The sequence below is a fragment of the Scardinius erythrophthalmus genome (genome assembly GCF_964197995.2).
Source record: "Scardinius erythrophthalmus genome assembly, chromosome: 2".
Lineage (NCBI taxonomy): Eukaryota > Metazoa > Chordata > Actinopteri > Cypriniformes > Leuciscidae > Scardinius > Scardinius erythrophthalmus.
In genome coordinates this window covers 40,807,057-40,823,093 of record NC_138222.1, presented here as the reverse complement: position 1 = coordinate 40,823,093, position 16,037 = coordinate 40,807,057, and the positions used below count along the sequence as shown (strand labels likewise).

General features: G+C 39.7%; 1 protein-coding gene across 6 annotated transcripts in view; it reads left to right on the top strand.

Annotated features, from left to right (window-relative positions):
• Positions 1-241: 241 nt before the first annotated feature.
• Positions 242-16,037, top strand: part of plekhg4 (pleckstrin homology domain containing, family G (with RhoGef domain) member 4) — a 106,369-nt gene continuing 90,573 nt past the window's right edge. For all 6 annotated transcript variants that reach the window (XR_014029451.1, XM_081357111.1, XM_081357109.1 and 3 more), the window contains exons 1-2: positions 242-415; positions 15,837-16,034. Coding sequence is in view for 5 of the 6 variants with exons in the window: in XM_081357111.1 (XP_081213237.1) it covers positions 413-415; positions 15,837-16,034 (201 nt within the window). In the remaining variant the exon portion in view is untranslated. The remainder of the gene's footprint in view (positions 416-15,836; positions 16,035-16,037) is intronic.

The window sequence follows — 16,037 nt, the reverse complement described above, 5'->3', positions numbered from 1 at the left end:
ATACTTTCTTTTAATTGTAAGACACTGCATATTTAATATGTAGTTTGCATGTTTGTGTTGACAATTTTTCCCCTTGTGTATGTTTTGCTCCAGCAGCTTGTGTAGAGTGTGATGGGGAGGGGCTTTTGAGCTGTGGGTGTGTCCATAACTTTCTGAGTGACAGGCAGCCAGGCAGTGTGAGAGGGGAGGGGCAGAGTGTGTGAGGGCGGTCTCTACCTCGTGAGCTGCTGCAGTGTGTGGGGAGTGTGTCAGTGTGTCGGAGACCTGCAGTTTGGAAGGGTTAGTGAGCAACACACACAAACTTGCCCACTCAGCACACATGCACGCACACCCACACGCAACCGCGGCACGGGACGCCGCCGGACTCACTGGAAAATGAATCTGATGAAGGGAAGGACAATCCGCCTGCAGCATGGTGAGTACAGACAGCGGTGGAGTTTAGAGGTGCTAATGGCTTTACCTTATGGGGGGTTGAGACGGGGGAAGGGTGGGAGAGAGGGGGATACTGTTACTGTTTTACTGAGTTTTACTGTACTGCTGCTGATTACATGTATCAACAGTGTGAGACTGAGTAGACTAGAAGAGAAGGGTGTAGCTAAGCGGGGACGTCTTTATATTGTTGCTGGTTATTCAAGGTTTATGTGAACAGAACCTCTAGTCGTGTGTTTTTAATGAATAAGTGGTCAGAGTGTGTGTTGGTGGTCTTGTACTGTCCTTGACACAGGTAAAGCAGCCAAGGGGAGCGAAACTGTGGATTCAGCACTTCACTGAGAGCTGACTGCATTCTGCTGTTTTTCTGTAGGTTTCATAGAGCCGGCTTGAATGTGTCTGTGTGTGACATATCTTCATGACTATCGGGGTGTAGCCTATGTGTGTGTGTGCTTGGGCCTGTCACGCCAGCTGTTCTCTTCATTACACTCGTCTCCTTTACATCTCAGCGAGCCTATAAAGAGGTCAGCCATGCAGAGAGGAAGGGAAGTGTGTATGTGTGCGCAACACTCTTGGCCTTTCGCTCTCTTATAGGTGACTGCTGCCCTGAAGGTGAGGAATGAAGGCAATATGTTTCATCTGAAACCATATTTTTTTGATTGTTTGAAAACACTGACATGTGTGGATTGAATTTAGCCCTGTCTTCTGCGTTTGGGGTTGATATTGAAAATGGACCCAGATGGAAAGAATGTAAGATGGAAAGAGGGGCAAAATGAAGTGTTTAGAGTAGAAGTACGTTGCTATTAGTACACTCATATGCTCATTCATCAGTCCAAACCACAATTACGCTCCGAGCAGGTTGTGCCGTGCTACATCTGCTCGTTGAACCACAAACATTCATAGTTCTAACTCTTTATGAGGCACTTCCTTTGACCTGAAGTGTATCTTCTCTAAGAGCGCTGCTGGGCTTGTCCTGTGAACAATCGCTCTGTCCTTGTAATTGAGTGAGCCGGGTACAATTTACAAAGTCAATCTAAACATCCAATCCCCCAAACTGCATATGGTTCAGTTTTTCAGGAAACACTGCAGCTCTGGCTCAGTGATCTGTAGCTTACAATAGCTGTCGAGGTAACTGGAAACAAATGCGTTTAAAAGCTAAATAGCCTCCCGCTCATTCATTCACGTCCACCTCTGCTTGTCTAGATGCCAGAGCCTTAAATTAGGCCCATTTATTGTCCTTCATTGCTTTTTTGTGTGTGTCTCTGGGCAATTTGGCAGTGAGGCGATCTTTAATTCAGCCCACCTCACTGTAGAGACATTTGTCCAAGGGTCACTGGGTTATCTAGTAACTGTGTTTGAAGAGCAGGTTTACTCAGATGCTTTAGAGAGGTCTGAGGTTTGTCTGGAGCTGTGTTCAGGTAGAGGGCTTTTCCTGAGCCTGCCCTGATGTGTTAAACTTTAACTCTTCAGAGAAAAGCTGCATGCTTAGAAGATTTCATGACTCTTGACTGAAGAATTTTGCCGTTCCGTTCTTCAGGGGCTTCGTGAGGAAGGCAGCTGCAGGGTTTTTGATAAATAGGGGGTCTCAACAGTAATAACAAACACCTTGTCTACAGTATTTAATGTATAGGCATGTGTTTGTAAATGTGTGGCTTCATTTTGCTAGTGGGCATATGTCTGATGTGTGTGTGTGTGTGTGTGTGTGTGTGTGTGTGTGTGTGTGTGTGTGTGTGTGTGTGTGTGTGTGTGTGTGTGTGTGTGTGTGTGTGTGTGTGTGTGTGTGTGTGTGTGTGTGTGTGTGTGTGTGTGTGTGTGTGTGTGTGTGTGTGTGTGTGTGTGTGTGTGTGTCTGAGGGTTTACTTAACTTTAAGGAAGTCCCAAGAACTAAGGTAAATCTGCCAATGTGGCCCTTTTGGGTTATATATATTTAAACATTCACTACCGTTCAAATGTTTTGAGTCGGTATGATTTTTGTAGTGCTGCAATTATGTGATCACACATATAAAATAGAAAACATTAATACTAAAAATAGTTTACTGTAATACAGTAAACTATTTTTAGTATTAATGTTTTCTATTTTATTATATTTTAAAATGTAACTTATCCATGTCACATGATCCTTCAGAAATCATTCTAAGAAGCTGATTTTGTGCTCAAGAAATAGGGATGGGCGAGAAGACCAAAATCATGATATGAATAATTTTATTTCACGGTAACGATATATATCACAATATAGTTATTTTTGCTTTAAATAAGGATTTAAATAATTGCTCATAATTTTTAGGATTTCAAAATTTGTTTTCATTTGAAATTTCATAATTTTTGTCACCAATTTGATATCACAAAAATAATACTAGCCTAAGTAAAAAAATAAAACTCAAGCTGACTGAAGACAAGTAAACAGTGATAAAATAAGGACATAGAAACGAATTACAAGCATATAGGAAAACAAACTACAATAGAACAAAGACACAAATGAAGTGGACCTACCTGAAAAACTTCAAGCACCAGAAATAAGAAATACTACATAAATAAACGGAGCAATTCCAATAGGGTCCTCACAACATCGGTGCTTGGGCCCTAATTAAATTTTATAAAATTATCAAATGTATAAAAACACTGCATAGTCTTCACTGTGCAAAATAAAATTTGCATTTATTCTGATTAAAGTTACAAAAGTGATTCAGTCAAGAGCAATGAGAGATGGTCTTTTTTTTCCCTTTTTTTTTATTAACATTAATGACACAGACGACAGCAGGTATATTTTGATGCTTTAAGACCGAATACCTTGATCCAATATACTGATTCACATGCGTTTTCTTTCTATGGATGTTGTCCCATACCTGGAAGCATTTTTTCTCTCTCTCCATACAGTGAAAATCAATGGGGTCACAAGTTGTATTGAGCCCAAATGATTTTCATTGTTTGGGTAAAAACAGCTGAAACATTCTTCGAATCTTTTTTGAGTTTTCATTTTTTTTTAGGTTAACTATCGCTTTAAAAATGACATCATCTTAATGTATAAATCAGGATTTCAAAAGAGTTGAAAGCCACCTTTGGGTTTGACGGAGTTGTGCTGAGAGGTTATATTCTAAATAACATGAATAGAACTGCATTATGAATCAGTGTATTGCTATGGAACTTGTTTTGGTGGCTCTTGTTGCTTCAAGAATGCTGTCACACCCTTTGGGTGTCTTTCCTTTAACGTGGTAATCCCAACGCACTAGGCAGGAAAGAAAACCGTTCTGTGTGGAGCATTTGAGGAGGAAATTAATGGTCCACTTGTAGAGGAAAAGATGATTAGGATAAATAAATAGGATACATAAATGTGCACACATTTTAGTGAGATGTAAACACTCATATTTAAGTGAATTCTCACTGCCAAGACTGCCAATACTGTCAAGTTGGGAAAGTCACCATTAGACAGAAACCTGCTCATGTTATTCACACTGACCTGTTAGCTTACTCAGAATGTTATTATACACAATTGCCCTCAGAAGCACAAATCCAGGTTCAGTTGAAATCTACATTTAAAGGATTGGCAAAGGGTAACTGTCCTAGAATGGCTATACTTTGTTATCATGTGTTCTTCTGAATTGTTTATCTTCACAGTTGGTGCCCATTGCTTGTGCCAAATGAAAACATAGGGACCCCCCCCCAAAATTTATGTAACCCCTTCCACATGACCTTACTCTGTCACATCCTGCTGAGTTCAGCCCCAGACAGTGTCTCCACACAATCCAGCTCTCAGCCAATGGAGTGTCGCTTCACAATAGAAGAGATGAGGACTCAATCCATCAGTGGCAGAGGGCCAAAAGTCAACGTTTTTTTTGTGTTTGGCTCATGAATAGGCTTTGATCTCAATGCAGCCACTCTGAAGTTGTACACCGTTCTGGAGATTAACCCCAAAGACCCAAGGACTCAAGATTTTAAGTTGTATATTTGACTGATTATTTGCCAGTGGTATTAGATGGATTCCCATCTACAGGTTTGAATTTCAGGGAAAGACTGATTAAAATTAGTTGGGATTTATTTTAGGAGACACTTGAAGCTAAAAGCTGCCGGCCTCTTAATGGATGTGTATCGGTTAGCAACTGCCATTCAATCGTCTTAATCCACATTCACTCATTCAGGATTCACTGAAGTAGTAGAGACAGAGTTGACAAAGAAGTAGAGACTTATAGAGATAAACTATTATAGAAACTCTGTTGAGCTGGAATCGATTTGTGTCGGAGTAATATTCATTTTGCATCTTGTCACCCTATATATTTGTTTATTAAAGTGGCATGAAATTAAAATTCACCCTGTCTATTTTGTAAATGCATGTTGTAAACAATTCATCCATGTATGTTTCTTTTTTGTTTTATTTGACCTCGTAATACTTAATCCAAAGATCATAACTAATCATAACATTCTTTCTGTGAAAACAAAAGGCTTATCTCAGGTGACCTATGCTGGACTTCTCCAGTCATTGAGTTCACTTAAACCCGCCCCTGCACAATCGACTTCAAGCTCACATACATTTTTAAGTTAAACGCCACATCTCAAAATCCAATCAGCAGCCGGTGCAGAGAACTAAGTCCCCTCCCTACATTTTTTCATTGCAACTTAAATGATTGCTATGTTCTCATACCATATTCTGGGCCATGTGACCTGAGGGACCCACTGAGGAACTCTTGAGTATTCCCTACTCATTGGATTTAAGCAATGGCCCCTGTACCGTGAAATTAATTTGATATACCAAGGTACTTCAAAGAACACTGTAGTATTACCACCATGCTAAATGTCCATAAAACATAGTATTATTCATGCAACGATTTCATCAAAAATCTCAGACTTGTAGAATATAGAATACCATCCGTCCTAAACTGCTGGTGTATGTACTGTGTAAGTTGGGCAAGAGATTCAGATGATCAGTTCTCTTGTTTTCATTTCAAGGTGAATAAAAACACACACGCATGACACATCCATTGGTCACACTCTACAAAGCCTTCAGGAATGACTGTAGGGCCCAAATAGTGTTAATGATGGACATTTGATTGTTTTGAGTAGACAGCTGTAGATGGACAAAGCCTCTTATGAGTCTTGGCTTCTCCAGGCACACTTTTTACAGCCTGACGCCAGCCCAGTGGCAGTATGAATCGGAGCACTAGCCTGACGCCTCTGGGTCAGCATGTGGGCCGTCTGAAAGACTGACACTCTTCAAGCATTCAGAGAACTCGGATGGGATACTCTATATTGCTGTCACCATCTGAGGGTTGTTTTTCAATACTCCTATATCTGTACATCAGCACAACACACAGTTTTATGTAAAATAATACAGGGATTCAGAATTGAAGATAATTCATTTGAATTTGAATTGAATTTCTATGTCTATATAACCATATAAACATCCGATGTATTCTGATAGGCGCAGCATTTCATTTTTCCGTTTTGACCAACAAATCAGTTATCGCTGGAAACTTACTGTATTGCGTCTGGTTAGGACACTATGCAAATCATGCAAAAATGCACATGGGGAGGGTTTGTGGATGTCTTTGAGGGCTGTTTGAACAGTTATGACTTGCGTGAGCATCAGTTTGTTTCCCTGTGGAATGTCAGACAGCTCTCATTTTCTGCCTTGCTCACTCCAGGAATGTGATGAACTCTGTTTAGCGCTTGGCAAATTTTTTCCGATTTTGCGTAACTTCTGGCTTTTGTAACTCAATCTTAGTGATAATTTTTTTTTCAGAATTTACTCAGCCTCATGGCGCTCCAAACCTCTATGACTTTTCTTCTCTGGAACACAAAAGACATTTTGAAAAATATCTCTATGCTTTTGTTTGTTTGTTTGTTTGTACACTGACAACCAGTTGTTTGGACCGTAAGCTATTGTGTTCCACTGAAGACAGAAAATCACACAGGTTTGGAACAACATGAGGGTGAGTAAATGATGACCACATTTTAATTTCTCTTTAATGCAAATGTTTTATAAATAAGTGATTTATGATTCATGCCAAAATATCAACCCTGTCAACAGTTATAAATTAAATGTTGCTGACAGCCACAGTTGAACATAGTTCCATATTTAGACTAATTTCAGTCCTTTCCTGTTCTCTTAAGCAAAATTGCTTCTCTGGGGATCCATTTTGTTGGAAAAATGTCTATCCAGGTACCATTTGTGTAGTGAGCTAGTGGATAAATATTTCCTGAATGTGTTTTTCTTCTAGTGAGCTATATTGAGCATTGGAAGGTGTTTCAGGTTGATGTGACCTCATCAGTGATCTGTGAGTGAGGTCAGCAGCATTGGACAGTTGTTTGATGTGATGATTGGGAGGTGTCATGGTGCAATAGCTGCTTCACCTCTTCAGGAAGTCGATAGATGCTACATGTTCACATGTCTAGAACCTTATTCTTGTCAGCCTGCTGATAATGAAGCAGGGAAATATATAAATAGTGGTTTGGGGGAGAGAAAGAGAGAGAGGTTTATATGCCTCTTTTGTGTTCACGATTCTCCATTGATGTACTGCCATCACATTGTGCTCTACCAGAGTTTCCGCCCTCTAAACCTCTGTGCCACCCTCATGCACAATTGCCTGGTCACCTGATCAGCTGGGACAGGACAAACACTGGAAATGGAATTATTTGTCCACTCTTTTGTGTAGCTTACGCCTCTCTCTTTCTCTGTTACTCTTTTCTCTTTCACTGTGTCACTCTAATGGACAGCTGGTTCATTCTGTCACTTGTGCTGGGGTGAAAGGTCAGGCCCCCAGTGCTCTGCCCTGTCGTACACTGTCTCTGAGTCTCTCTGTGTGTGTGTGTGTGTGTGTGTGTGTGTGTGTGTGTGTGTGTGTGTGTGTGTGTGTGTGTGTGTGTGTGTGTGTGTGTGTGTGTGTGTGTGTGTGTGTGTGTGTGTGTATGTGTGTGTGTGTGTGTGTGTGTGCACATATTTGATGCGTGTCTTATTACCTTACACATCTGTTAGAGCTCAGCTGCAGTTTTACGCAACCACACTTCAAAGAACAAGGTCTCTCTTATTCTTCTCATTTAAATTGACCCACCTTTTTAATGGATTATACTATCTCTCTAGTTATGTTATTCCATTTTGGGCTTCTAGTGTTCTTTGTCAGATGGCAGTTTTTAAGAACTAGTCTGAACATCTCACATTCCTATCGTCTATCCAACCACTAACCTATGCAGTACTTCCTTAGTGTACATTATGTATGTTATGTACACAGTATGTATGTTTAAATGCGCTTTAAAGTTTGATTGCAGTCAGACTAAAGCAATAATTCATCTTTTAAAAATGTTTTAGTCTGACTTGAATCTTGCCAGTCAAATTTTACGAAGTCGGCCAAACAGATATAGATAATGTTGTCCTAGGTGTTATGCTCTGAAAGACAGAGAATAATGTGTGACGTGTATTTAATTCTTCAATTAGTTAGCATTGCGTCATCTGTACATGGACATACAGATGTAGACTGTAGCTTAACTACACAAAAATAATAAGCAAAAAGTATAACTGCACATGTAAACATAGTTTATGTTCCACTACACTGCTTTTCAAACATATTTGTTCTGTCTTTTCCTTAAAATGATGTCCTGTAAGGGTTAAACAGTCAACAGAGGCATTCCTTGTTCCCTGGAGACAGATGCAATTGATTTGATTATACACCAGTAAGAGTGTGACCCATAGAGATGCTTTATATAAGTAATCTAATATTGTCCAGCCAAAGGCCAAGCTGCCATCTTAAAAGGGGACAGGCTTGATTTAACAATGCCGGATGCCATGCACTCTCACATCATGATTATCATTAGTGAAAAGAGCCCATGCCGTAAATAACACTCCTCCTAACGACATCTCTAGACACAGTCAACCGCCATTAGACGGTTTGTCACATTCAGGGAAATGGTTAAATTCAACATGTATGCCAAGATTTAATATTGTTTTCAAAAAACAAAAGCAACATAAAGGAACTTTGATTTTTTTTGTGTGTGTGTGTGTGTGTGTGTGTGTGTGTGTGTGTGTGTGTGTGCAGTCAAGCCACAGTCTTCATCTGTCTGTGCAATTGCAAATGTCAACAACAATGTATAATTTAATATTTGAAGTATTAAATGCACATCCCGTGGCTTTTGGAGCAAGCACACAATGCCAAGACAAGATGTAGTCTGATTAACATGTTGGCATGCTGGATGAAGCCTAGCTACAATCGCATTTATCTAGATCTGTTGGTTCAACTTCAAGACAACAGAATGGTACAGTTTCAGTCAGGCTAAAGCGTTTGTGACATTTTAAAAAAGTTCAACAGAATTCTAACTTTTAAAAGTGCATAAACATACTTAAAATGTTCACTTAGCCTATGAAACATTTTAGCAAACAATACTTTTAGCTGTCAGTAATAGGGTCTAAAGGCCCGTTCACATCAAGGACGAAAACTATAAAGATAACGATAAAAATATAATTCTAAAAATCGTTCTCCATATTAAAGAATAACAGAGTTCACACCACAACTATAACGATAAAGATATGAGGAACAATATCGTTGGGATCACTTTCAGAACGATTTTTTTCCAGCTGTCAAACGATAAAACACTGACAGCCAATCAGAATCCATTCTAGCAGGTCATCCATTTTCGCTACTTTGAAACTGCAGCGCGGGCGCACGCGTGCTTAGAATAAAAAGACCGTTATCGGTCGTTGGTGTGGACGCATATATAGTTATCTTTATCGTTATCTTTATAGTTATCGTGCTTGGTGTGAACGGGCCTTTAACCAGGCATGATGTAACAATTCCAACTACAAGCAATTAATTCGTGCACCAAGTGAAAATTGGGCAACACAATCAACCACAATCAAGTCATCGGAATAGTTTCTTTTCCTTTTGCGCTACCTCGCAATTTATTCCTGTGATGCAAAACTGAATTTTCAGCATCATTACTCCAGTCTTTAGTGTCACATGATCCTTCAGAAATCATTCTATGCTCATATGGTGTTCAAGAAACATTTCTTCTTGTAATCAATATTGAAAACACTGAGCTGCTTAATATTTTTGAGGAAACCATGACACATTTTTTAAAGATGCTTTTATGAATAGAAAGCTCAAAATAACAGCATTGAAATAGTAACTGTTTGTAACAAATTTAATGCATCCTTGCTGGATTTTTTTATCTTAATGACCCCAAAACATTTGAGTGGCAGTGTATGTTGAAACCCATTCCACTGAATTTAGCCAGTTCTGTCCCATAATCACTGCAGAATATGCTAAGTAACTTTCCTTCAGATTCTGCTCGGGCATGTCTATGAAGACTCAGTATAATGAAGAACAAGTCCAACCACAAACACTCAGAAAACCACAGACTGTCCCTCTAATAAAGTGTGGTACAATGCACTTACACAAATTCATGAGGCACAGTGTTTATCCTGTAGGCATGATTATGGAGCTTTGCAGAATGATTCCATTGTAGACCCAAATCTCTCCAACTTGTCTCACTAATGCCCTAGAGAAAAGACCAAGATGAGTGATAAAAAGAGGGAGAGGGATGAGCAGCTTGTGTGGCCATTTAGATCTGGAGGAAATTAAACCGTCTGCTTTAGACTAACAGTAAATCCCTCTCCTCTCTCAAACTGAGCCCTTCTAGGGTCTCCCATTCAGCTCACTGACAGAGCTTAAGCTGCGGTTTCTTACCTTTAAAAGGTAAAAATGGAGAAGGAATGTGGAATATTTGACTTTCTCTGGGAAATGTTTGCTTTTACACTATTTGAAACAGGAAGTCTGCATTGATTCCTCTTCCTTCCTGGGTCAACACACTACAGGCAGTCAGACTCATGACTGAGCATTAGCCATGATAAGTAGATGAAACCACAGCCTGCTCTAATCAACATCTTTTTCGCATGCCGTGACACTCTTTGACTCGGTTTGACTCGGTTTAGCTGGAGTGACGGCTCTTGGGAAAATGATATTGCTTTTGCTTATGGTGATGGGTGGTGTGTGTTACTGCGCAGGGTTTAAATGGGAGTCCTAATTATGTAATGTATTATTCAGTGGAGAGAGTCTGCCGGATTTCTGTGGGTCTCAAGAGAGTTTTTCCCCAAGCTCCAGAGCCTGTTCTTTGATTGATGCCTTCTTGGCACCTCGGTAGGAACTGTTTGAGAGGAAAACCCCTCTCTCTCCTGCTTTTGAAGGCCGTCCTGCAGATTAAAAAATGGCCTTCAATCATCTAAAAATTTTGATGGAAATAATTGGAACTCCTCGGTTCTTGAGGCTACCCGTGATCTAAAGACGCATCACAAACCCATTTTCACTGGAGGAGAAACCTGGAGAGAGAATAGATGGATGGATGTGTGTTCTCAAAGGTCCATATGGATCAATGTATGAGACCAGCATACGATAATCACACTGATCTGAGCTTCAAGATGAGAGTCAAAGAATGATCACACTTCCACACTTTGTGTGTTATTTCAGATGGTCGAGATGTATGTGGGGGAATCGCAGTTCCCAGGATGACTGAGTAACTGCACTGATAACAGTATGGCACAGCACATTCGTCCTAAGTGAAGACAGACAGACAGACACACACGCACATGCACACACACACACACACACACACACACACACACACACACACACACACACACGCACACACACTGCAGCAGTTAGGTTGAAAAGCATGATACCCTTCCCCTTAGTCTTCCCTTTATAATGAGAAAATTATTATTTGTCTTTGATTGACTATCAGTCACTAACTTTTGTGGATTCTTCAAACTTCAGACATTACTAATCTTCACCTGCCAAAAAATACCTGTATGTGAGCATCACGCTATGAGGGCACTGTGTTTGTACTGTTAGTTTACCGTTAGCCTGACCTTTTACTTTCTTGTAATTTCTGTTCATTGAAATGTAATTTCTCAATTTAAAATGTAAAAATGTAACAATGAGTTTTTGTTGTCTTAGTGCCTTTCATTGTGTGTGTCCCAGTCACCTTTTGAATCTTGTGGCTGGGTCCACATCCCCCTTTTGGAAACCTCTCTGGTACTTTGTTTTCTTGTAACTGTTAGTGTTTTGGGTGCAAGAAGGTCCTTCTCAGTCCTCCTACATCTTTAATCTCTCATACCCTCTTTAATGCTGGACCCACAGTGCACCTGTGCGTCTGCTTTGCTCGCAGCTGTGCCAAGTTGTTTTCCAGTTTGTTCGTTCTCATGTTCTTTATCTCTCTTTCTCTCATAACAACCCTCTACAATGCGAGTAAATCACTCGCATATGGGACTAAATCTTCACTCTGGGCTACTGAATAGTGTCTATCACTAGCCATTGGCTTATAAATTCTTAGATTTCACTTGCCAGTGTGTGTGTTAAAGGCTAAGTATAAGTTTAGCATAGATATATTTCACGTGCTGAACACTGACTTAGCACTTGAGAGTTTTGCTCTCCATCATGCAGTCTGTAGATTCTGTACTATTTCAATGCAGCTTAATGGATGTGCTGGGTACTGTATTTACATACCATAAATTCTAGTGTAAAAGCGCACGACTCGCTGTCGCTTTGCTATTATTATTATTATTATTATTATTATCTTTTTATAATAATTACTATTATCTATACAGTGATCTATTTTTTTTACAGAAACACTGAATGACTGACAATATCTTAAGCATCATCAGTCCTAAGTTCAGTTAAAAGGACAAAATATGCATTCATACATGGTTACCAAGTTTTAGTTCTAATTACGAAATTTCTATCATTAAATAGCACTTGATTATCATTATATCATAATATAATGCCTGATTGACTGATGTTAAAGGAGAACTCCGGTCAATTTTAACATTGAGCTCATTTTATTGTACATTTGGAGTGCTGTCAATACAGAGAACAACGACAAAAATCGGTGTTAAAGCAGGTTTAGTACTTGCCCTATTGAAGTCAACAGGGTGCAAATTTTAAAAATAGAATAACTCGGTGTAGGCAACACCGATTTTTGTCGTTGTTCTCTGTATTGACAGCACTCCAAATGTACAATAAAATGAGCTCAATGTTAAAATTGACTGGAGTTCTCCTTTAAGAGTGTACGTTCAGATATTTAAAAAGCTGTGCCATTTTGCAAAAATAAGCTGATTTGGTGCAATCATATGTGTACTCTCTCTCTCTCTCTCTCTCTCTCTCTCTCTCTCTCTCTCTCTCTCTCTCTCTCTCTCTCTCTCTCTCTCTCTCTCTCTCTCTCTCTCTCTCTCTCTCTCTCTCTATATATATATATATATATATATATATATATATATATATATAGAGACATGCCCAACATCAAATGGCAAACGTAATGAAAGTGGAACGAAACTGGAAAGTGGAACGAAACTCGTTGTATTTCACAGACTTTTTATCAGTTTGGACCAATGTCAGTGCTGTGCGAGCCCATCTTGATCAAGTGACAGTTACTGCACAATGCTAAGAGATCCTGTAAAGAAAGCATTTGAATTCACCACTGAAGATATTGCTGCGAGATGTAGTGAGAAGCATTCAGATTTCTCCGTTATTAGCCATAGATCTCTATTAGATCAAACAGCGCTGACGTGGCAACCAGGAGAAACAGTGTGCCATGAATGAGCTAGTTATAGGCTTTAAATCCACAAATCAGAAACTTTCACCATGGATTTAATGTACAGTAGTAACACTAACTGTAACCATGGAAGTCTGGCAGGTAAGAATCTTTCAAGTACGTCACACATCTTTTTCCAGCACTTCAAAACTTAAATATTATATATGAATATTTCATTTCATTTTTTATAAGGAGCTGTTTTTGTTTTATATACTGCTAAGAAGACACCCCAGAATATTGGTCAAGTATAGCTCCTTCATAGCCTGGCAAGCCAGACCTACATCAAGATGTTGGGTCTGGCAACTCACCATAGACACGGCTCAATCCGAGGCGCGGGATAAACGGCTGTCTTTCAAATTCCCTCTGCACGCAATAGGACAGCGCTTCAACCAACCAGAGCGTTTTCCCAACAGCGGAGCTAGTTGATAGATTCAACTTTTGCCATATCTGGCCGCCAAACTACGAACACATCTTCCTTTTTTTAAGAATGACTGAAGTGCCGTTCTATGCTCTTTTCTCAAAGAAAAGTCCTCCAGAGTCGCGGACAAAGCCGATTCAAAAGATGTTCGCCAACAGCAGCCGTCATTCTTTGTTTTCAAGTGGCAGGTAACCGTCGCAACTCTGTCGTCATTATGTTAAGCCCGCCCCGCCTACTCTATACGCGACGTGATTGGCCTGACCCAATTTAGGTTTTTGCAGCTCGAAAGTCAACGGAGAGTTGCTAGACTGCCCTGGCTGCAAAATACATTTTACTGCCACTAGGGTGCGTCTAGACTTCTAGGCTAGCTCCTCCATCATTGTTCAAAGTAAAAAAAGATAATACTTTATGATGTTAGTTTTAATAAATAAACAAAAACGTACCGAACCATGACACCACTGTGTCGTGTCGAACCGAACTGTGAGTTTTGTGAACCATTACACCCCTAATATATATAGTGTATCAGTTTGGCAAGTGGACTAGCCAATGGTGATTCTATTGCCAAGGTGTGTATAGAGGGTTGCATTAACATCTTCACTTTAACTCTCGGTCTGCTATTGTTCCCATATGTTATATTGGTACAATCTTACCCTAAATGACAATCTACACATGTGCATACGCATATATACAGTTTATGCAACTGCTTGCAATATCTGAATGATTTTAATAGGCTACTTAAAAAAGTTAAGGAAAGTCAAAGTTTTAGGTTGACGCATATAGCACAGAATAGACTGGGCAGGCAACTGTTACTTACATGTGACGTGTTTGATGTTAAAAAGAGTAAAAAGCACAATAAGCTGCGGAAAACAACTCATTGCAGTTCTCACGCTGTCTGACACACACGCGAAGCTTCGTGCACAAAAAGCCAACTCTCAAAATGAATTCGATCCCGAATACGTAACCAAGTTAAGCAAAGAGTTGGTGGTATTTAATTAAAAATGTTTTTGTTGTTGTTTACATTCAAGTTAAATTGACATTGTCAGATTTGTGATATTACCTTTTATGTAATGCTAAAACGCTGCTGTTCACTTTCAGAAGTTGTAGTGATGCTTTCTTTTCCCAGAAAGAATGTGAAACGTTTTATATTTTTTATATCATTTTCCATTTTTAAATATATTTAATATAATTTCAATTGATTTTACACACTTAAAGCATTATCGTATCACATATCGAATATTGCATTATTTAACAATATATCGTATTATTCTTCAAAATCGTGCAGCCCTACAGAGTAGTGTTTTGAGGTCATAAGTGGTACTGTTAGTACGTCATGAGAAAGCTGGTTTAGTAGAGCTACTTTCAGGGCGGTTGTGTGGTTTGGATGATATTTGGCCAGTGAGTTTATTGATAATCTACTCAAAAAGCATGATTGTGGAAATAATTCAATAATGCTGACATTATTGGGCCACATGGTGAAAGTTACTAGAAAAGTTATTATATTCGTAGTGTGTGCTGTGTCTTTTATAAGAGACTTGATGACTGTAAACAAGACAGATGCACTAGTGACGCCAAGTCCACACTGGTCACAGTAAGATTTCAGGTGAACTTACCTGCATGTTAGCCCAGCGAGCACTGACATGTTGTTTGAGATTGACGGTAGACTACTATAGTATTTGCAGTGAATGTAATCTTTATTTACAAAGAAATGCTTCAACACTGATTACGTTGAGCCCCCTTCATTTTTTCAAGAAAGTTAGTGGTGCACGTTTCTGTTGCAGACATGATGTGACATGCAGTGAACAAGATGGATGGGCTCTACAAACATTTTCACCATTTCTTTGCAGGATTAATTAATGCATTTATCTCAACCTCAACCTCAAATATGTGAATGGCAGAGGAAGAGATCATGCTTATGAAGAGCAAATAGACAGTAAAGTTAGACTAGAGGCCTTTTTCCTTAAGTGTGGCTGGAGCAGCTGATATTTTTAGCAGCATTTTGGTCGCTCCCTGCACTGGCTTTAGGAGTCAGGTTTCACTGTCGACCACTGTTCTTCTCCGAACTTCTCAGAGTGAAAGGCTCTTGATGGAGACCACCAGGGATTGTGATCAGCTGCTTTCAGGACACGTGTGGACGCTGAAGAAAGAAAGCTGGGTCTGTCTGTTGACAGACTACACCAGGCTTGGGTGATTCACTTCCTAAGAGTGTGTCAATCAATGTGTCTGTGTAGGACTTAATGCCATCTTGCTGTTTGATGGGCAGCAGATTGTGTTTCATGACATTAGGATGTTCTGTAGCCCAATTGAGGTCATCTAGCATTCTCATTGTTTGTATTAGTAACAAAAAATGTAATAGTATTTAGGTCATACTGTTGAGATAGAGAAGGTTTTTAGTGCTTCCTCTGAGTATTTGTTTGTTTCTCTGCAGGACTCTGAATCTCTGGACAGCTGTATCCAGAGCACGCTCTCTGCTCTCTACCCTCCATTTGAAGCCACTGCGGTCACCGTGCTATGCCAGGTGTTGGACGTGGTCGAGACAACATACCGTGGGGACGGGCTGCGCTACATCATTGACTTCCTGGTGCCTGCTAAACACATCCTTCAGAGCATTCAACAAGATGCATGCGTG